This window comes from Haliotis asinina, chromosome 9 (assembly GCF_037392515.1).
Source record: "Haliotis asinina isolate JCU_RB_2024 chromosome 9, JCU_Hal_asi_v2, whole genome shotgun sequence".
Taxonomy (NCBI): domain Eukaryota; kingdom Metazoa; phylum Mollusca; class Gastropoda; order Lepetellida; family Haliotidae; genus Haliotis; species Haliotis asinina.
The window spans coordinates 24712506-24735843 of NC_090288.1; the positions used below are offsets into that span (position 1 = coordinate 24712506).

At 40.2% G+C, this 23338-nt stretch overlaps 1 protein-coding gene across 2 annotated transcripts in view; it reads right to left on the reverse strand.

Annotated features, from left to right (window-relative positions):
- LOC137296276 (putative GTP-binding protein 6) overlaps window positions 1-23338 on the reverse strand; it is a 62946-nt gene that overhangs the window by 9040 nt on the left and 30568 nt on the right. For both annotated transcript variants that reach the window (XM_067828030.1, XM_067828029.1), the window contains exons 8-9: window positions 18578-18786; window positions 15372-15523 (exon numbers count right to left, since the gene is read on the reverse strand). In XM_067828030.1, coding sequence (XP_067684131.1) covers window positions 15372-15523; window positions 18578-18786 — 361 coding nt within the window. The remainder of the gene's footprint in view (window positions 1-15371; window positions 15524-18577; window positions 18787-23338) is intronic.

The window sequence follows — 23338 nt, forward strand, 5'->3', positions numbered from 1 at the left end:
CAATACAAATTTCCCCAATGTGAGAGGATACCTTTTGGTAGTTTCACAATTTGTAAGAAAAGATGCAAGTGTACTACATCAAAAATCAGGCAATAGCGATTTGGATGTCCCTATCCGATACATATTTTAGTTCTTAGATTCCCATATTCTCCTGTTTGTGTATATGTATTTTTATTAATTTTGCATCATTATTAACAGAGTAACAGCCACATTTTCAAACGTAATGAAATAACTGAAAATAATGCGACATTTTAGTTGACGTCACAGCATGTTTTGTGCATTTTGTGACGTCGGAAAAAGACTACTCTGGTTGCTGATTAGTATATATCTAACCTAATTTCCATTCAATGTGTAAAAGATATCGGCTTCTGTGTCAGAATTCAACACTTTTTAGCCAAAATATAAAATGAATGGTTTTATCACTGAAATAGTGTCCTGAATATATCAACAATTACACGGTTTTACTACATATCTTATTGTGAGCAACACGCGCACCTGCCTAGCATCAATTTAGCTTAAATGAAAATTTCACAACACCTGAATATTCATTGAGTATTCATTTAGGAAAAAGACTTTTCTTCTCATGATTATGAAATCAATTCCCTTCATAAGTATGCAATGAAAGGTACAAAGAGAGTATTAGAAAATGGACGTAATGCTTGTCGAAATTAAGACTTGACCTGATGTATATATTTTTAACAATTTCCGTATAAATATTGTTTGAGTTAGACATTCTGCCATCAGATATATTTTAATCGCATTTGAATTGACTTTATTATCGAAAAACAATGATAATGAATCATGAAACGTTTTGACAAAGTCGCACCTGGTCAATTAATATTCATAATAGTTTTGTCTATAAAAACGACACAAACCAATACAATGAACAAGACAATTCCTTTAAACAGTAGTATGTGTGCCCCTACAATTGATAAAATGTACAAATCATTTTCATTAATATTATCCGTTTTACTTCTAAGTTGGAATTAAATCGCTGTTTATTAACCTGTTCATATGTAACTGCAATATTTGTCCCAACGTATTGAATATTGCACATCACGTGAACTAAAGCACATGTTGCAGTAATGGCTACGTGTGATCTTCCAACACTTGTGTAGAGGCTTAAAATGTGGTATAATACACTTACTGAGTCAATTTCCCATGTAGATATTATTAAAACAATCAAAAGCTTTCAAAGAATAAAAACGGATACCTTATATCCACACATGATATGGTGTTGAACATGGATATATGTAGATACTGAAATCAGTTTCATGAAAAAATATCTCAACGATGCGCAAAATATACATCACAATACAAAAAGTGCAATCGGAATGGTATGGGCATTGTGTTTACTCTTGTTCAACCGACCTTCACCTCAAAGAAATTGCCTAATATGTGCAACAATGTTGACGTATGACATCACTACCGATGACAGATTTCTTTCAAAATGGCGGCTTCGCTGAGAACGGTACACGGGATTTTGCGACGACTTTTTGCTTGATTCAGGGATCTTTTGTATATAAATGTGAGATGTAAGTAATCAGAATTATTCTGACTATTTGTGTATTGTGATATGTTCTTATCGTTTACATTGTAAATGACGGAACAAGCCAGAAATGCCGATAAGTACCGTTGTCGTTCTGCGTGATTTTGCGTCAGTCATGGCGTCACGCTGCACTGAAAGTTTGACAGTTTCTTATGAATTACCAAATTATTTCATTGTATCTATTTTCAATTTGCTATTTTTTGCCACGATACTCTTCCCCTGAATATACTAAGCGTATTGAGCCATTGTAAGCAATGATTAGAGAGCTGGATGTTGGGAAATTTCCGAAAATGCTACGCAGTGTAAAATTGGAATTTTTCTTTGTTTACATTTCAGTCAAGCGCTGTCTTTCGAGCACAGCGTTCGTTTTCATACTAAATATATTTCGTTTCGTTTTGTCTAGACAGTTGGTATTGGTGACAAAGACCATTTGTAATTTGATTCTAAGATATATGGGGAATTCAATGATGCATTTGTCGCAGCTAACTATGAAGTATACATGATGTAATGGGCTTCTCAGTACCGGCCTTCTCGAAACGTGATTTTGTAAACACTATCCAATATGGCGGAAAGCGCACTTCGGCGTTCGTGTAAGTGTATTTTCGAAAACATCCCAACCGATTCTGGGTACATCGGTGACGTTTCAGAATTATCATTCCTGGTTACATTAAAACTTGTTACAGTGATCATTAATATGCTATTTTTGAACTTCATTACTCCCAGTAATTATCCGATTTTCACATTTCAAAACATACTGCAAATAACGCTGTTAATCTCGATTTTGTACAGTTTGAAAAATGGCGACATTTACGATGAAGCCTATTTTGAAAGGCGATTTTCAGCACTTTAGCTTGGTCTGAGATGATAGTGGATGGTATCAATAAACTGGGAATTTTCCGCAGAATTCAAAACTGTGTAGTATTTATATATGCGTGGTATATTTAGAATTTTATTGGACTTCCAAGTGAGGTATGTAGAGGAAGGACATATATGTCCCTGTGGCATCCAGGGGGTTAAGGAATCAGTGAACTATGTATATATTTTACTGTACAACTCAATTTTAAATTTGAATGGTTTGAAGCATGGGTACACGACTTTTTGCAGCCATATTTAGATTTTGAGATGACAAGAAAAACAGATTTTAAGTTATCTCCTCTCCATCAAATTACTATCACAAAGTACCAAATGAGTTCAGCATTCCCAGCAGGGTGTACATAGAAAATGTTACTCCATTTTGACTACAGTTTTGTCCATGGATGTTGGTTGATCTAGTCTTGAGATGCAAATGGGTGTAAAATCCTGCATAGAGTGAGTGCTCCTAATAGCACTCCTAATGTACAAAGGTGTAGTAAGGAGATCCCTGGAACTATTCTGTCTTAGATCTGACCTCTCGATAACTATTTTCTATAAACTAGGACTCTGTGAACTTGGACCCCTAAATACCTAAAGAATGCTGGCAGCCGTGGACACTCTTCAAAACAGGCATCCATGTTGGTGTCTAGAGGGAGAAAATCATCCCGTCACTCGAGAGTCCTTACATATTGGAGACGTAAATATACCAGCTATAGGCCTGGAACTGTGATCACCATGAATAGCTGACTGATATTCTGAAAGGTAGATCCTAGAATTTTAAATCTTCCACTAACATCAAAGCCTAGGTACAATACATCTCCGAGAGTCTGGAAGAATCAAAACATGTAGATACACACTCTCTTGGCCTATGGAAATTAGAGTCCAACATAGGGACTCTTTGTCTGAGGTCCCATATGGCACCATCCAAAACTTGGGAGGTCTCAGGTATTCTCAGTTGAGTATCTACAGATCAATAATTATCCTGGGGTGCCTTAATATTGGACAAGGATCCAAAGAATCCAACTTGATAACAGCCCTTTTGTCCAACTGCTGGTCCATGGCTGTCAGCTGAAAACTTGGGTTGCCAGAGCTGAACCTAATATCCTTCTGGGAGTGTCATCAGTTAGAACCTCTTGGCGAATTGTAGGTGACATTCTTCCCTGATAACTTTGGGAATCCACTGATTGGTCATAATGATCTTCCAGTTTTCTGCATAAATAAACTGCCACCAACTGGACCCTGAAACAGCAGTCATATATGGGCATTTTCCGCATATGATTGTTGTCTATAACTGATGTCTGTGCTATTGAAGTCAGAGGTGAGTCAAGTCAATGTTGTACATGATGAGCTGCTTGTGCACATGTACTGTTATCACTCATCCTGTCTTCTCTGCTATGATTTCCTCCAACAGGATCAGCCTTACGGACAGTGTCATCCATGACTTCTACTCAATGAACACTCAACAAACTATCCTTCTGCTAAGTCTTCCTCTTGGGCAATCTGTCCAGAGGGATGGATAGGGATCAGACCATGATCAGACAGAAGGACAGAAGGACACAAGGAATGCCTACATCCCCAGAGTCTATGATCAACTTGGTGTAAAGGCATCTTGACAGGCCAGAGTCATGAAGTGTAGGTTCATCATCATCTTTTTTTCTTGACCTTTTCAAAAATCAGAGAAATCTTCTCAAAGCTGATAGTGCTTGACAAGCCTCAGACAGGGAGTGTCAATATATTGCCAGCAATCTCAGTGGGGCACGAATTTCCTGCAGGCTGAGCAATTTCTTATGTAACCAAGACAGTGGACGAAATGTATTAAGAGCTCTTAGATTCACAAACAGAAATTAAATAGGACACCCAACCTTAAAAAAAGAGTTCTGACTACATTTTTCAGAAAACAAGTGACACTGGGGAATAAACTCCTGTAGACAGCACTTGGTGAACCACTAGGATAAGAGAGACAACAAAAAATATGGACTCTTAATAAAGTGCTAGTGGGACTAATTCATAAGAATTACATTCATGGGCCTTCTAAACTTCATAGGATGTAATTTGTGATAATTCTTGAAAACAATTCACAATCAAAATTTGCACAGCACGTCTTCAGAATAAACACGGTGGTAATCAAATTTGAAAACAACTTAACCAATATTTTCAAGTGATTAGCTGAACAAAAGAGTCTTGCGCAGATGAACGGAATATCTTTGTACAACTGCATACCACTGACCTATTCAGGTCATGGGCATACTAAACGACACTTATATTTACTTTACTCTAAGGGTACTAGTAAATGCATTCTCTTCCCACAGAGGTTATTTATGTCATATATTCTCACCTAGCTTTTGTTCTAACAGGGCCATATTTCCCAGTTCTTGTTTGACCAGAAATATATGTACTGCAATACACTAAAGTTCAGCTACCATGAATTCCTCGTCTTTTCGGATAGGTCTCCAATTCCTCTGTCCTTCCTTTCGAATTAACTGACAACCCCTGCTCTCTGACCTTTGTGTGTAGCCCAAATTTGCGTTTTAGTTCTCTGCCCTTCTTCACTAACCACCCTCTCCGTTTTTTCATGTCAACTGATAAGTTGGACTGTATGCTAACTTCCTGCATTGATAGCTCCTTTCATTTAGTGAAAGTGGGTTTCATCACTAGATTCCTGTCGATCATTCTAACAAACTTGATTACGATAGGCTTTGGCACATCAATCTGTGTGTGATGAGGAAGACGATGAATGTTGACATCAGAGCATATTGTCTACAACATCCCTGTCAAGTCCCAGAGTTGCTTTGAAGAAATCTCTGCATTTCATATTGATGTCTGAAGGACCAACAGAATCAGCAGCTCCAAAAACCAACAGGTTCGATTTTCTGGAGTAGATCTTAGTTTTTCACACAATTTAGAGAGCTCCTGTGTCATAGGAATTTCCACATGAGTAATGACCTTTGATCCAAAGTCAACACCCGATTCCACCTAAATAACTCTCTTGGCAAGTTCCATAACATTGAGTCAATTCATGCACATACTTCAATAGTATGTTTTTTGACCTCCGATTTAAATAAGGCCTCAATTCGTCCGTACCTGACATGACTGTACTTGTGTCACCATGCTTGACATTGATCGAGACTGATGTAGATGAGTCATATTCTCCTTTGGTAAGAGATGTCTGTTGCAGATATCTTCAGTCCAGAAGCACAAGGAATCTTTTCTTTTTGGGATTGTTTCCTATCATTACGTTTGCTTGCCATAATTATAGAGGATCAGATCGATTTTTTGTGTGTGCTGATTCAAGCATCCTTAGCAAATGGCAGTCATACCTTAAGTTATTTCCCAATTCTCGTAAAATCACAACATGAATTATCTCCAATCTTTCTACCCAATCAAAACATGTGTTACATTGACTTAGATCCGAAATGGCAGCCACCATTACATGACTGACTTCTGTCTGGAAGAAACATTTGCGCATCGTGCAGGGGAGGAGGATCCAGAGTTGTCATTGGACCTGCACATTACCAATTTGGGCAGGACATGCTTCCTACTACTCCGAAACATTGGCAACATCCGAAACTTCTCACAAAGGCATCAGCTATAATCCTTGTCCTCTCACTGGTGATGACAAGACTAGATTAATGCAACAGCCTCCTTGCTGGTGCAACAAAATCCCAGAGTGGTAGAATGCAATGGGTGCAGAACACAGTAGGAAGCATAGTCACTCTCTCATACAAGTCATTTCACATCACCCCTGGGTTGAAAGACCTCCATTGGTGGCCCATCCCTTTGCATCACTTTGAAACTCTGCATTCTTGCCTTCAGGTGTCTCTCTGGAACACAGGCAAAGTGTAGCGCAAAATGGGTTGCGCAGCAGAACGAAACTCGCATATACGAAGACTGGTCAGTTTCGCTCTGCTGCGCAACTCATTTTGTGCTACACTTTGCCTGTGCTCTGAGAGTACACCTCAATATCTGCCCAACTTCCTTTCTCCATACAAACCAACAAGATCCCTCCACTCTGAGAACATCATCTTCCGTGTATTCCTTAAGTTTGAACAGTTAAATTTGGTTAAAGAACTTTCTCTTATGCTGCAGCCTCAGAGTGGTATCATGTCCCAACACATTTGAGACAAATAAAGGAACTTTCAACCTTTCAAGCACTGTTAGAGACCCACCTTTCTAAAAAGCCTTTTCATCCTGACATCAGCGCTTGTGAACATGCATTATGAATTGTGTTTGAAATATTATATGAATTCCTGCATGAAAGTGTCAGACAAAGATACCATCCCAACAGGTGAAGATGTGAAGTATGAGCAGGAATAAAGACATCTCTTTGAATTTGCTACTGAAATTTGCTATTTGTTTCTCATTCCCTGGAGTTAATAAGACCTCCTTATGGACGAACTTGTATACTGAATCCCAAGGAATACTACACGGTGTCAGAAGCGCTATATACTATAATGTTCCAATGGATATGACAAGTTTGTCTAATCCAACCGGGGGCGGTGGGGTAGCCTAGTGGTTAAAGCGTTCACTTGTCACACCGAAGACCTGGGTTCGATTCCCCACATGGGTACAATGTGTGAGGCCCATTTTCTGGTGTCCCCCACCGTGATATTGCTGGAATATTGCTAAAAGCGATGTAAAACTTCACTCACTCACTCAATCACTCACTCACTCACTCTAATCCAACCATGAATTGGGAGGCATCAAACCCTTGTGAAGAATGGCAACAACAACATTTCTAACATTTTCTGGGGACCACTTGCTTCGACGATTGAAGAGGTTAAAGTAAGTTACCTTCTTGTATGGGCCGGTGACAAAGGCTGTGACATTGATAACACTTTGTAAATTACTGGTGAAGATCGCAAAAAGCTCCAACCATTTTACGATAGTTTTCAAGCATACGCCAGTCCAAAGTTTAACCTGATTGTCGCATGATGGAAATTCCAGAATAGGGTACAGTCACCTACAGTAAGTGTAGATATGTTTGCCCAGGACTGTGAATTCCATGACAGTGAGGAAATGGTGCGAGATGCCATAGTTTTTGGCATAAATTCACAAAATGTACGTGAAAATTGTTGCAGGAAGGTAAAGATTTGACACTTACCAAATCAGTGGACATTGCTTGTTCATGTGTTTCTAAAGCTCAGATAAAGAGCATGATGCCAGAAGTTACGGAAAAAGTGGTTGTTATTTCTTGTTACCATGGCAAAAAACAGGTAGAGGCATACTATGACCCTTAAGAGGAACTGATGAGTCGAAACACAGACTTGGTGCCTCCCTATTACAGAAAGGCAGACCAGTTGGTCCCTGACCTCAACAGACCAAAATTATGCTCAGATTGAAAAAGGGATGCATGCAATCCTGTTTGCACCAATATGTATACGGACGCCACACTACCATAGAAAGTGATCACAAGATCATGAAGAAGTCACTCTCACTAGCACTGCCACAACTTCAGTGTATGATGCTGCAGCTACAGAAGTACAGGATCATAGTCATACATCAAGCAGACAAAGACATATCCCTTGCAGACACCCTGTCCAGGAAATGCCTACCTGATGTAGACAGTTCCATTTCTGAAGGTATGGAGATGCGAATCCATTCAGTTAAGTGAGAATTGCCAGTCAGTGATCACAAGCTTGAGTGACTGAAGGTCATTATTATTATGCATGTATGAGAAGTCTAATCAAAACTGTCCATAATGGATGGCTTGCGAAACAGTGAATGTGACTCTTCAGTCTTACCTTTAATGGAAAAAACAGAGACCAGATTGTGTTCAACTGGATTGTGCTTAAGGGCCAAAAAATAGTAGTGCTGAAATCCATGAGAGCTGACATGTCACATGGGCATTGAAAAGTGCAAAGTCTGGGCATGGGACATCTTATTTTGGCCAGGAATGGGTACTGATATTGAGGACATGATATCAAGATGTGATATATGCCAAGAGAGCTATCCAGCCAATCAGAAATAACTTTTGATTCCCAGAGCAACTCCTGTGTATCCATGGGAAGTGATTGGGGCTGATTTATTTAGCAACTACATAGTCATTGTTGACTACTACAGCAGGTGGCTGGAGTTTGAAAAACTCTCTGGTACTACAAGTGCATCAATCATTGAGAGATTGAAATGTCCGATACCGAAATGATGTCCCGAAAACGTGTCTGAGGAGCTCAAGCATTTCACAGATGAATGGACATCAAGCATGTAACTCCAAGTCCCTACTATCCAAAAAGATATGGCTTCGCAGCGAGAGGTGTTCAGACTGCAAAGCAACAGAAGCTGCCAAGCGCGATGTGTGGTTAAAGATCACGTATACTCTAGGGGGTGCAAATACATAAATCACTCACTGACATTGTTATAAATGAAACAGAGTCATTAAAACTGCTCATCTTTTATTACCTAAAATCAATCTTTTTGACAACAGTGCACAATTCTCAACCGCAAACGAAATTTCAACCAATCAGAGCGGCGCGTCTCCATGACGTAATAGTAGGTATAGATATGAGGGTCTGTGCAGAATTCATCTACATTTTAGGGGGTAAACTATTTTGTTTACAGCTTTGGACAAATCTGAAATCATGACAGCTGTTGTGAACAAGAGTCATCAGAAGATGACATATCCCCCCGGCCCCCACATATTTGAAAGGACAAATCATCTGACAGTTACATATTGTGTTTTAGACCAAGTCTGAATTGTTTCCATGGAATTCATGAAACATATAAATGCCATATATCTGTAATCAGAAAAAGTCACCATTTCAAGTTCTGTCTCATATATCTGCCAAGATCCTTTGAAAGACATGAAATGGTTTTCGAGTTGTGCTCCCAAAACGAAGTCAGCAACATGTTCATGGAACCGAGAAAATAATAAATCACAAAAGCCTGTAAATAGTAAAAGGCACCACTTTGGGGTCTGCCACACATATCTACCAAGTTTTACAGAAAAATACTGAACAGTTTTTGAGTTCTGCTCCGGAAATGAAGCCCACCTCTCCTCCATTGGAACAACACCAAGATGTTCCATGGAAAAACAAAAAAAACCCTCTGTAGATAGCAAAAGGCACAACAATAGGTTGAGATTAATATATCTATGAAGTTTGGTCTGAAACTTTTCCATGGAAACCGAGAAAATAATATATCACAAAAAGCTGTAAGTACCAAAAGGCACCACTTTAGGTTCTGACTGACTGAATGTAACAGGTTTTGAAGAAAAATATTGAATGGTTTTTTAATTCTGCTCCGGAAACGAAGCCCACCGCTCCATTTTGACATTAAGTCCGAAACATTTCCATGGAAACCATCAAAATAATAACTCACAAAAACCTGTACATATCAAAAGGCACCACTTCAGTTTCTGACTGATATATCTACCAACTTTTGCAGAAAAATATTGAATGGTTTTTGAGTTCTGCTCTGGAAACGAAACACACCTCTCACTTTTGAGACTATGTCCGAAACGTTTCCTTGGAAACCGTGAAATCAACGTATCACAAAAACCTGTAAATAGCGAAAGGCACCACTTATATTAAGGTTCTGATTGATATATCTACCAAGTTTTGCGGAAAAATATTGAACTGTTTTGGAGTTGTGCTCTGGAAACGAAGCCCACCCCACCATGAGACTAACACCAAAATGTTCCATGGAAAAAAAAATAAAATAAAATAAAAATGCCCCAAATCTGTAAATAGCAAAAGGCACAACCATTAATTATTACATCTATCCAGTTTGGTCTAAAAATATTGAACAGTTTCTGAGTTATGCTCCAGAAACAAGATGATTTCAGATGGACAGATGGAAGGACAGATGAGGCATCGACTACATCCACCCGCTATATCCACCCGCGTTACATGCCGAGGGGATAATAATTGCATTTTGTTTTTATTAAGTTGTCATAGCTTTCAACAGAATCAGTTTTCATCATGAAGTGTAATGATGGAAACGACATACTCTAGGGTGTGCGTGCGAATTATGATTCATATAGGCAAATTATCAAATGTCTAGATATTACATTCCTGTTATACATTCACTGATCGCTTCTTTTTATTAAGTTTCAAAATGCATACAAGTATGATTATAAAGTACTTAGGATTATGAGACCAAAGATAAAGACGTATATTGACAAGCGTCTACATACTGGTGAGTGAACATTACAAACCAAGTAAATTTAGCAAGTGAAGAATTTTATCGCGCAGTGTTTTCACTTCGACCCCAGCCTTGCTTATGTTATGTTGCAGGTTGTGTCATGCAAAATCCTTTTTGGTCATGATTCACATACATATTTAACTACTAGTAGAAAGTAGTTTTGATTTTCTAACTTGATGCAAACAAACCATAATCTCATTAATTCAAATGGACTTTAGTCCATGACTTCATGATTTTCAAAAATGGCGGCTCCCTGTCCGAGGATGAATGCTATTTAAGTTTGTTTTCACCGACTTACAAAATTACTTTCTACTGGTAGTAAAATATGTATTTTATTGATGGACAATAGGATTTTGCATGACACTGCTTATACCATAACAATTTCACTCTTAGAAGCGAGGTGGAGGTCAATATAATATTGCTTGCAGTGTTAATGTCACTTCGACCCCCACTTTGCTTCCGTGGAAGAAGTCGTTATGTAACAAGTTGTGTCAAGCAAAATCCTTTTGGCCCTGATTCAAAGGTGGTATGGAGCGAACCATCTGATTTAGTATATACCACATTCTTCTACAACACTCGCTTGGCACACACAAACAACCAATTTGCGCAAAAAGTATGGGTCCGGTGAAAATCTGTGCATAGTGAAACCATCACCCAACCCCAAGGAGCAATTGACAGCAACTTAACATTTCGGGATGTCTTTTCGAGAAATCAGCAAAATGAAGAGCTTCCTACGCATTTTCTACACAACTAACTGAAAATCGTTCCTTCTATGACGTCACTGTGCTGCCTGACCACTCAATCCCGTTAGTTGCCTCTTACAACAAACAGTCGCCTTTTATGACAAGCATGGACTGCTGAAGGTCTATTCTAACCAAGGACCTTCACGGGTCTGTTCCGTTTATGACTAACCAGAAGCCTTTCATATGCAGTACCAAAAAATTGAGTTTATTCGTTGTCAATGTAAAGCCACTTCCAGAGCTAACTGTCACTATACAGGCACAATCATGGTCACATTGAGCAGAGTCGCTTCACCAAACCACCACCTCCAAGTGATTCAAAATGCAGTTTGATAGCAGTCTAGTTATCTTCTCCTGATCCCACCACAGCAGATCGAAAAGACCAAATAAACATTAACTCAACACCTTCAACAGTGATGGCATCACCCTACACCACAAGGACTGGTTGTTCGGTGAAACCATGAACTGTGATAGACCTGTTATTCACAGCTTGTGAAAAGCCCTACCAAGTTACGGACTGATAGTGAGTGAGTGAGTTTAGCTTTACGCCGCAGTCAGCAATATTCCAGCTATATGGCGGCGGTCTGTAAATAATCGAGTCTGGACCAGACAATACAGTTATGAACAACATGAACATCGATCTGCGCAACTGGGAACCAATGACAGGTGTCTACCAAGTCAGCTAGCCTGACCAATCGATCCCGTTAGTTGCCTCTTACGACAAGCACAGTCGCCTTTTATGGGTTGCTGAAGGCCTATTCCATCCTGGGACCTTCACGGGCCTACGGACTGATAAATTTGAAAGTTAATCACTTAAATGTTTGAAGTAATAGTTCAATTTTTTTAACCATTTCAGTATTTGGTTATCAAGTCAACTGGTGCAGTAGTTTTCTTTCATGAGAAGGAAGATGTTGTGTTTTAAATATTGTATGGACGCTTCACTCAATTCCTGCATGAAAGAGTGTCAGACAGAGTTACTTCCCCAGCAGGTGGAGATGTGTAGAGTGAATAGTGTGAACTCCATTCCCTGGAGTTAAATAAGACCTCCCTACGGACGAGCTTGTATACTGAATCCCAAGGAATACTACAATATGGAAATTGTGTTTTATAAATGAACTATTATTAAAACAATGAAATTTGAAATTATACAAAACCAAGGCAGGCCATGGTAAAAGTGGACTTTCAGTCTGATGAGCCAAATAATTAGTTGTGCAAAATATTTTCCTTTGAAGTCATAGTCACTTAACAGTCTACCGTAAAGTATTATGACACTTGGCTTTATTGAACAAAGTCAATATTCCATGATACATTCTTAAAGGACCACTAAACTCAATTTTTTGGTACTCTTTTTATCACTGCATATGAAAGACTTTGGGTTAGTCATAAACGAAACACCATTTTCTTTTAAAAAAAACTTGTAGTTATTTAATACCAAGCGCTTAAAAGTTGCTAAAAAGCTGTCTGCTTCTCTCTCGCCCGCAAACGAAACCGCATACAGGTTACGTAACCCTGTCGTCAGAGCCCTTCAGTGACGTCATAACAGGAACGGTTTCCCGTTAAATGTATAGAAAATGTGTAGGACACTCGTCATTTTGCTGATTTCTCGACGTCACCAAAGACATGCCGAATTGTTGTGTTACTGTCAATTGTTCCTTGGGGTCGGGTGATGGTGTCACTATGCACAGATTTCCACCAGACTCCGTAGTTTGTGCATAAATTGGTTGTTAGTGTGTGCGAAGTGAGCTTTGTGGAAGCCTGTGGTATATATACTTATATTCGCCCCCTACCACGCTTCCAGGATAAAAGATGGAGTTTCATCGAGTTTATAAAATCAAGACTGCTTACTACACATTGCTGACCAAAAGGATTTTGCATGGTTATAACGCTTTCTTCCTCGGAAACGAGGTTGTGGTCGAAGTGACAATATTATCGTAAGTAATATTATATTGACCCCTTATATTGACCGATTCCAAGAGTGAAATTGTTATGTTATAAGCAATGTCATGTAAAATCCTAATGTCAATCAAGAAAATACATATTTTACTACCAGTAGAAAATAATTTTGATTTTGTAAGTCGGTGAAAATCGTGAAGTCACGGGCTAAAGTCCGTTAGAATTATTGAGATTATGATTTGTTCTCATCAAGTTAGACAATCAAAACTACATTTTACTAGTAGATAAATATGCATTTGAATCATGGCCAAAAGGATTTTGCATGACACAACTTTTAACATAAGGACTTCTTCCAAGGAAGCAAGGTGAGGGTCGAAGTGACATTTACGTTGCAAGCAATGTTATTTTGACCTCCACCTCACTTCCAAGAGTGAAATTATTATGTTATAACCAATGTCATGTAAAATCCTAATGTCTATCAATAAAATACATATTTTACTACCAGTAGAAAGTAATTGTCCTTTTGAAAGTCGGTGAAAACAAACTTAAATAGCATTCATCCCAAGCCCGGGTGCCGCCCTTTTTGAAAATCGCGAAGTCAAATCCATTTGAATTAATAAGATTATGTATGGTTTGTTTTCATCAAGTTAGAAAGTCAAAACAACATAAATATGTATTTGAATCATTACCAAAAGGAGTCTGCATGACACAACCTGTAACATAACCTAAGCGAAGTCAGGGTCGAAGTGAAAACACTGCGTGATAAATTTCTTCACTCGCTAAATTTACTTGGTTTGTAACGTTCACTCACCAGTATGTAGACACTTGTCAATAAACGTCTGTATACTTGGTCTCATAATCGTAATTAATTTATAATCATACTTGTATGCATTTTGAAACTTAATAAAAAGAAGCGATCTGCGAATGTATAACAGGAATGTAATATGTAGACATTTCATAGTTTTGCTATATGAATCATAATTCGCACCCACGCCCTAGTGTATGTCGTCTACATCATTACACTTCACGACGAAAACAATGGTTCTGTTGAAAGCTATGACAACGTATTAAAAACAAAAATGCAAATATTAAAATTAAAGTTATAGGAGCAATGTCAGGCTATTACCTTGTTCGAGGAATGTATCCATCAATATCCACAAAAAACATGTGATATATAATTCATTTGCAGATTTTCCAAGTGATGTGTCTTTTAACAGTCTAATATATGAAAACGTGATGTATCGTTTCACGTTTTTCACATTGCTGTATACTTTCATTGGTTACCCAAGATAGCACACCTGACAACTAATTGCATAATGTGCGTCATTCTTTTTAAAAAGTTATTTAGTTAATAATGAGAAATCAATCAATGTATTGGCGGTTAATCCTTTGAAAGAAGGGCGTTGTTTTACATAGACACAGACACGACAGAGTGTATTCAGTAAACATTAATAAATGTACATACATAAACACTACCTTTTGACAAATCCCCCATTTAAATCCCCATAAAACTAATTAATCAATCAGCGTGTTATCGGTTAATCCTCTGATCGATCCAGACAAAAGAAATGCCAAATGGGGACCTTTGTCGGGTAATCTAAGTGGCGTTACCACTAATTATACCTGCTATAAATTCATTAACTGAACATCAAGTGACTGATGACAAATAACGTGTAGGTTTATACCACCTAACACGGATTACAACCTAGCAACACCAAGTGATTTTGACAGAATCGTCTATGAAAACAAGGGTTGTAACTCAAAAACTAGGCAAAGCAGGAGACAAAACTAAATGATAGCAGACTGTGAGAACATATAGCTTTCATTTTTCTCAACAGGTTTCCCAATTTCAGGTTTGTACAAACCTGTAAACGAAATAGTTCAACCCCTGAAATGTAGATGAATAGTGCACAGGCCCCCATTTCTATACCCACTATTACGTCACGGAGACGCACCGCTCTGATTGGTTGAAATTTTGTTTGCGGCTGAGAATTGTGCACTGTTGACAAAAAGGTCGATTTAAGGTAATTAAAGATCGAAATGAGCATTTTTAATGATGGGGTTTCATTTATAACAATGTCAGCAAGTGATTTTGCGTTTGTACCCTATTAGAGTATATGTAACCTTTAACATGCACATCTGTCCATGAACACTCAGATACACGTCTTCCTGAACCCAAGCAATGTCATGCAACAAACCTGTTATCACAGGCAATGTCCACTTTGTTCCACACTTCGATGATTGATTCTATTTGATGATCCAACAGCATGGGTCGTAGTGCTTTAAGAACTGTGTCCCTCTGTCTCCAACAGTCTGGATGACTCATGTCGCACACATGTAGAACCAGGTCCTGGAACAGTACAGGCCACACATGCACAACCAGGTCCTGGAACAGTACATGTCACAAACAAGCAGAACCATGTCGTGGAACAATACATGTCACACACAGGCAGAACCACATTCTGGAACAGTACATGTCACACACAGACACAAACATCTCCCTCTGTCTCCAACAGTCTGGATGACTCATGTCGCACACATGTAGAACCAGGTCCTGGAACAGTACAGGCCACACATACAGAACCACGTCCTGGAACAGTACATGTCACCCACAAGCACAACCAGGTCCTGGAACAGTACATGTCACACACAGGCAGAACCACATCCTGGAACAGTACATGTCACACAGAGGCAGAACCAGGTCCTGAAACAGTGCATGTCACACACAGATACACAACCAGATCCTGGAACAGTACATGCCACACAGAGGCACAACCAGGTCCTGGAACAGTACATGTCACATACACAGGCACAACCAGGTCCTGGAACAATACATGTCACACACAAGCAGAACCACATCCTGGAACAGTACATGTCACACACAAGCAGAACCACGTTGTGGAACAATACATGTCACACACAGAGAACAACATCCTGGAACAGTACATGTCACACACACAGGCACAACCAGGTCCTTGAACAGTACATGTCACACACAAGCAGAACCACATCCTGGAACAGTACATGTCACACACAAGCAGAACCACATTGTGGAATAATACATGGCACACACAGAGAGAACAACATCCTGGAACAGTACATGTCACACACACAGGCACAACCAGGTCCTGGAACAGTACATGTCACACAAAGGCAGAACCACATCCTGGAACAGTACATGTCACACACAGGCAGAACCAGGTCTTGAAACAGTACATGTCATACACAGGCAGCACCACATCCTGGAACACTACATGTCACACACACAGGCACAACCACGTCCTGGAACAGTACATGTCACACAAAGGCAGAACCACATCCTGGAACAGTACATGTCACACAAAGGCACAACCAGGTCCTAGAACAGTACATGTCACACAAAGGCAGAACCACATCCTGGAACAGTACATGTCACACACACAGGCACAACCAGGTCCTGGAACAGTACATGTCACACACAGGCAGAACCACATCCTGGAACAGTACATGTCACACACAGGCACAACCAGGTCCTAGAACAGTACCTGCCACACACAAGCAGAACCACAACCTGGAATAGGGTTAGGCTGAACCACATCCTGGAACAGTACATGTCACACACAAGCAGAACCATGTCGTGGAATAATACATGTCACACACAGAGAGAACAACATCCTGGAACAATACATGTCACACACACAGGCACAACCAGGTCCTGGAACAGTACATGTCATACACAAGCAGAACCACATCCTGCAACAGTACATGTCACACAGATGCAGAACCAGATCCTGGAACAGTTTATGTCACACACAAGCAGAACCACATCCTGGAACACTACATGTCACACACAAGCAGAACCATGTCATGGAATAATACAATAATAATAGAGAGAACAACATCCTGGAACATTACATGCCACACAGAAGCAGAACCAGGTCCTGGACCAGTATATGTCACATACAGGAAGAGCCAGGTCCTGGAATAGTACATGTCACACACAGGGACAACCACATCCTGGAACAGTACATGCCACACACAAGCAGAGCCAGGTCCTGGAACAGTACATGTCACACACAGGCACAACCACATCCTGGAGAGTACATTCCATACACAAGCAGAACCATGTAATGAAACAGTACATTCCACACACAAGCAGAACCACAACCTGGAATAGTACATGTCACACATCAGCAGGACCATGTCAGTACAAGTGACAAGTGTTATCTCATTTGAGTAGTATAAACAATGGGAGTTTTGGGCCAGGTCAAATATAAGCCTTATACTTATCAATAACATAGATCTGGATCCCCTTTCAAAAAACTTCAAAACAAAAAGACACAACCCGTCTCCCTTCACACAAGTCCACAGTGAGCAGCCAACATCTTATTATAGAGAGTAGTTTACGCTATTAGAGATTTATTCTCTCTTATAATGGATTTATGGTGTGTTGAAAATATATCTTTGACTAATGTCGAGCCTCTAATTATTAACAAACTCAAAGAATTAGAGCACGGCATCTATCAGTTGACTATGTTATTAATGAAGATGTTTTTTTATGACTGAATTCATTGTTGATAGTTTACATACATGTGTATCCAGCTACCTAAACGACTACATAAGACATGAACACAACACTGAACCCATAATCGATATAGTTACTCTGAATATAGCACATGATTACTGAGTTCAGCTTGCGCACTATGTGACCCAGCTCTCAGCCAGACAGTATTGTTCGATTCACATTTAGACATTTGTTTAGTCTAGTGAATAGGCCAGCCCACAGCACAGTCAGCTGCTCACTGTGGGCTTGTGTGAAAAGAGACAGGTTGTGTCTTTTTGTTTTGAGGTTTTCTTGAAAGGGGTCTAGATCAATGTTATTGATAAGACCTAGCCACAAACCCCCATTGTTTATACTAGTCATTTGGATATGGCTATGGCAACCTACTAGTGATCCCCACTGTTGAGGTAAAATTTTCACCAATCATTTCACCAATGTCTGAGCCTCTAAGACTGCACAGTATTACCTGTATATTGGTATATCACAATACACCTTTCATATATGTAGTACTGGGTAATATAAATATATGAAGTTTTGTGATTATCTTGATGTATTAAGTAAAACTTTACAGACTTTTTATTCACATTGAAGTTTACATACAATAAATTTGATAAAAATGTAAATATAATTCCTCAAAATCAAATCATAATTCAAAATTTCTTTTACCACAACCATAAAAGTTTTAAGGCTTTGGTATGTAGACAATATGCTCTACCATAAATGTCACTCACTGTTAAACACTGATGCCTTCAATATATTGCAATAAAATCATGATTACAATACATTTGCCAACACACAGACCTTCAGGCCTGAGTGTAATTGCGCAAAGGAATGAACACAAATTTTAGAGCTGTTTTTACTTACAGCCAGAACTGCATCCTCCAGTGTTGCAGCAAACGCTTCCATGAGCATGACAGGAATATCTGCTATGAAGCCAACTGTGTCAATGAAGAGGACAGACATCATGTTGGGTAGAGTTCCTGCATGGGCTGTCACATCTAGTGTGGCAAACAGCTGGTCTCTGGGTTCCAGCTTTCTGTCACCTGTCAGGGCTTCAATAAGGCTTGTCTTCCCTGAGAAGAGATCAAGAAACATAGCTGTATATTGTATTTCATTACCATTACTTGCCCATGGAAGATACTGCAGTGTAATATTTCTTAAGACAATATTACACAAGTGTAATGCCGTCAGATGCGAGATGTCAGAATGATTCACAGTTTTGACATCACTATGTATATTTCATTACACAAGTGTAATGCCGTCAGATGCGAGATGTCAGAATGATTCACAGTTTTGACATCACTATGTATATTTCATTACACAAGTGTAATACCGTCACATGTCAGATGTCTTAATGATTCACAGTTTTGGCATCACAATGTATATTTCATTACACAAGTGTAATACCGTCACATGTCAGATGTCTTAATGATTCACAGTTTTGACATCACTATGTATATTTCATTACACAAGTGTAATACCATCAAGTAGTATATACAATGACAGTTCTGGACCACTTTCAAGAAAAGTCTCTACAAAGCCTTATTTACTAAATAAGGCTTTGGTTGGGCCCTTAGCTCTTGCTACTATTACCCCTACTACTTAACGTGTGTTGGAGGTAACACTGTGCCGTACGGTACGATCAATACACGTTTATATCGATGAAACAGTTTAACGTGAACCGCCTACGATCTCTTTGGTGTTCATAATAAAGGCTTGCTGGGCTTTTTGTATCCCCTGTTCTATGTACTTTTTTTTCTTGTCCTCGCTGATAGCAGACTTACGAGACTTGGACCGAATATCTTGTTTCATTCCGTTATATTTTTTTAGTTCAGAGAGGATTGAACGAAACTCCTCTTCTGAGATCTTACTGTCAGAGAGTGCCGTGGAAATACGCTCACTCACTGTGTTCAGCTTTGCTTCGGCCAGAACCCTGATCTCGTCGTGTTTCAATGCCTTACGATGCAGTCTGCGTGATACTAACTTAAGCGCCAACCCTGCCAACCCTGCCACCCCAGCCGTTATTTCAATACCTAGCACTATAGGTGCAGCCACGATGGTAGCCAACAACCCAACACCTGCCGCCCCTAGTCCCATGCTGGTTGCCATAAGGGTAGTGTCAGCCCCGTCCACGATATTGAAAGCTCTATTGTACTTCTTACATAGTGCTTTCCGCGTGTCACGGTCTTGTTCTAGCTGACGTTTCACATCACATAACTGCCTCAAGCGGAACCCATCTACGGTTTCCAGCGTCTTCACTACTTCCTCTACGACTGGGTACAGACCCATCCTATAATATATATTATGAAAGATATTTTAATTGGGTTTCAGTTAAAAGTCTATCAATGAATTTGAAGTCTACAAGTTCTAGACCATCAGTTATGGTAATAGGTAAGAGGCTAATAGACTTTTCTGTTGTAATAAAAACCTTACGGAGGCTTATTAAGTGGTTTATAGGACCCGTGGGGGTATCCCGTTGTATAACAATACGACAATATTTGTTTGCGTGTATGGCATGCCAGCGTATTGACACCCCGGGTAAAATTTGGTGTACTCTTGAGGTGTTTTCATTGAATAAAGACGTAAAGAAGACTTCTATGATGAGTGTGAAAGAGGAGTATATTCTATCAACAAGATCTTTACCATAAGGATTATTGCTAAATGTTAATTTATTTTTTAATACAGACCTTAACCTATTTTTTCTGTTCGTTCTTATGGATATTACTACCTCCGGAATGAAATCCCCGACCCAGATACCGTTGTTCCTAATCTTAGAGACAAACATATTTTCGTTTAATATGATATAAGGTGAGGTGGGTGTTAAGTTGAGCAGCCATTTGGGCTCTTTAAAATCTGATAACGACACCCGTCTGTACACGTTGTCTTTGAAGTGCAGGATATATAAGGCGTCTTCCTCACCAGGCTGATCGAATCCCTCCGTATCTCCTAGGTCGTTAAGCGTAGTGTTGGGACGATGACTGGTCATTGTTATACTATTTACGATATAATTTCCAACTGGTTTTTTGATAATAGTTCAGGGGTGAACTTCATACCCATGAAGTGTATGTTGGCAGGCAGGAAGATATTGGTTAGTGATATCTTGTTTTCCACGATCACGTTGACCCCCTGCAGACTGGTGTTGGAGTTGGAACCCACCCGCACGTAAACATTGCAAACTTGATACTGATGTTGTTTGCCCCACCCGAGTTTGATCCCCTTCACGATCTCGACATCATTCCCCGATGGTTCCCCTAGGTAGACTTTGATGATCAGTGTTGAGTTTGCCGGTAGACTCTCTAGTATAGTGACCACGCCTTCGAATTCAGACACCAACTGCAATTTCACGTTTTGTATGGCCGGTTTACTCGATAGCATGTGGGCTGCTATAGTGTTGACGGGGCTGACGACTACGCTACGTCTCTGAGTTGGGACGTAAGCCACGAGCAGGGTTCCATTGTTCACGACTTTGTTTAGGTGGTTGTCTTTGTTATCAGTAAACACGTAAGGGGAGACGAGTCTAATATTGAGAAACCAGTCGTTATCGGGTAACAACACCCACTTGTCATCTTCGGTGAAGACGAGCATATATGGTTTGTTTCGGGCGACGGTAGTGCCCTCAACATCGTCTAAGTCGAACAGTTTACCCACGAACGATGGGTATATTATCCAATTATTATTACCGGTGTTGACAAGGGCGTACTTAGTGTTGACTGTTGCTCTTGTGGTATCTACTATATCACTTAGGGTTCCACCGGAGGGGATTTCAACGCGTTTGTAAATGTTGTTTTTCAGTTGCAAGGCGTACGATTTACCATCTACTCCGGGAGCGTCGAAACCACGTGTGTCTCCGAGGTCAGAGATCCCGATATTGACGCATTTTTTCACTCCAGGCCCTTGTGCGCTGGTCATTTTACATGAAGCGTTAAGCTGAGGTATCCTATATTTACAGGATTATGATTTATATCTAACACCGATATTGTCAGCTCAGGTATGTTGCCCTGGGTTAATCTCTTATACTGCCGTGGTGAAAACGACTCAGTTCTACCGTCGTTGTATTTCTCAGTTTTCACCGGCACTGCTCTCAGTATAGTGGAAGGGTGACCTCCTTGAATGTTGTACGTTGTGCTCACCTGACCGAGATGAATGTACAGCTCTCGGTACGGTACTAGGTCGGGTACCTTCGTGCCTGTGACGGTTGTTGTTGGTTTTATCTCGTCAGGAGACATACCGAGTATCCTCGCTAATGGTCGACCGAGCCTCAAGGAGGTTCTTCCGTTGTTGATTAACACCACTGTGCCGTTTGAGTCGTTCATCTTGAGTTCGGCTCCCAGGGGTTTGAAGACCTCGTCGTTTAGAGAGCACACGCTGTAGTAGCCGTCAGTTATCTTGGCTGCGAGTTCCACTGACGAACAGCTTATTGTTGCTGATATTGATGTTAGTCCATTGCGGTAGGTAGGTGATATCGCAGAGTGCGACTTCGAGTTGACCTGACGTGTTATCGATCGCGTGCGTCAGCTGAACGGCCTCACCGCTCGTTATTCCTGGAAGTGTTATGTACATGTTAGGGTATATATGCTCATTATATAATAGTTTTAAAATGTATTCCCCTGGTGTGTTTTACCCTAAACTGGACGTAGATTTCTCCACTATGAAGATCGTGGTTGCTCCTGGGTTGTATTTCAATGCCAAGTTTATAGATATGCCTGATAAGTATAAGCTTTCGGTGACTAACGTCAAGGCAGTCCACGCTTGGTTCAACAACCCTATGCAGTTCTGGCAGAACCAATTCAACTTTGCCGTGTGGTGCGCTACAACGGGGTGTGGTGTGACATTGACCGACACTCGGCGTGGGCCGCTGAGTCAGTCTGTGTTCAAGTTCCACGTGTACTACCAGGTCAGACGTATCCTTAAAGAGATCAGCGCCCCCCTCCCACAGGACAAAGCGTGGGACGCAACAAACAACCCGTACAATAGACGGGCCTACGAACGTATTTGCAACGAATTCGAAATAAACCCGAAGACGGATTGGCGTTTGCCGGGGCTGAACCACGGGTTGGGTATTCCTTACGCTCATGGGCTCTCACCAAAAGCATTTGACAAACATATACTAATAAAATTTATGCAACGAAAAATGTTTAGTACGGAACGTTTTTCCCATGCATTAGCTGATCTTGTTCCTAAACCTAACAAATCTGGACCAAAACCAGTGAAAGATGCCAGTGATGATTTACTGACACTAGGTATACTTAGGCAGGACTTTGCTTTGTTGAGTAATGAATGGAGGGATTATCGTATGGACTTTAAAAAAGGTGGTGTTGGTTTCACAATCCAGAAAGTGGAGCAGTCAACCGCAGACGGGTGGAAAATGTTCATGCTGGACACGTCGAAAGGGTTTACTCATGCCGGGGTAGTCAGGTTGAACGACTCGATTCGAACGTACGTGTGGGCGCTGTTGGGTGCGCAGTCGATGACGCGTTCCAACATCATCGGTAAGGGAACTGCTTACGACGCTCAGACACAGTTCGTTGCCAACGTTGAGGATGCTATCAATTCTCCAGTTGATCTCCCGCGGGCCATCGACCGTTACCAAAACGTGTTAGAATATGCCAGATCGAAAGTCAATTA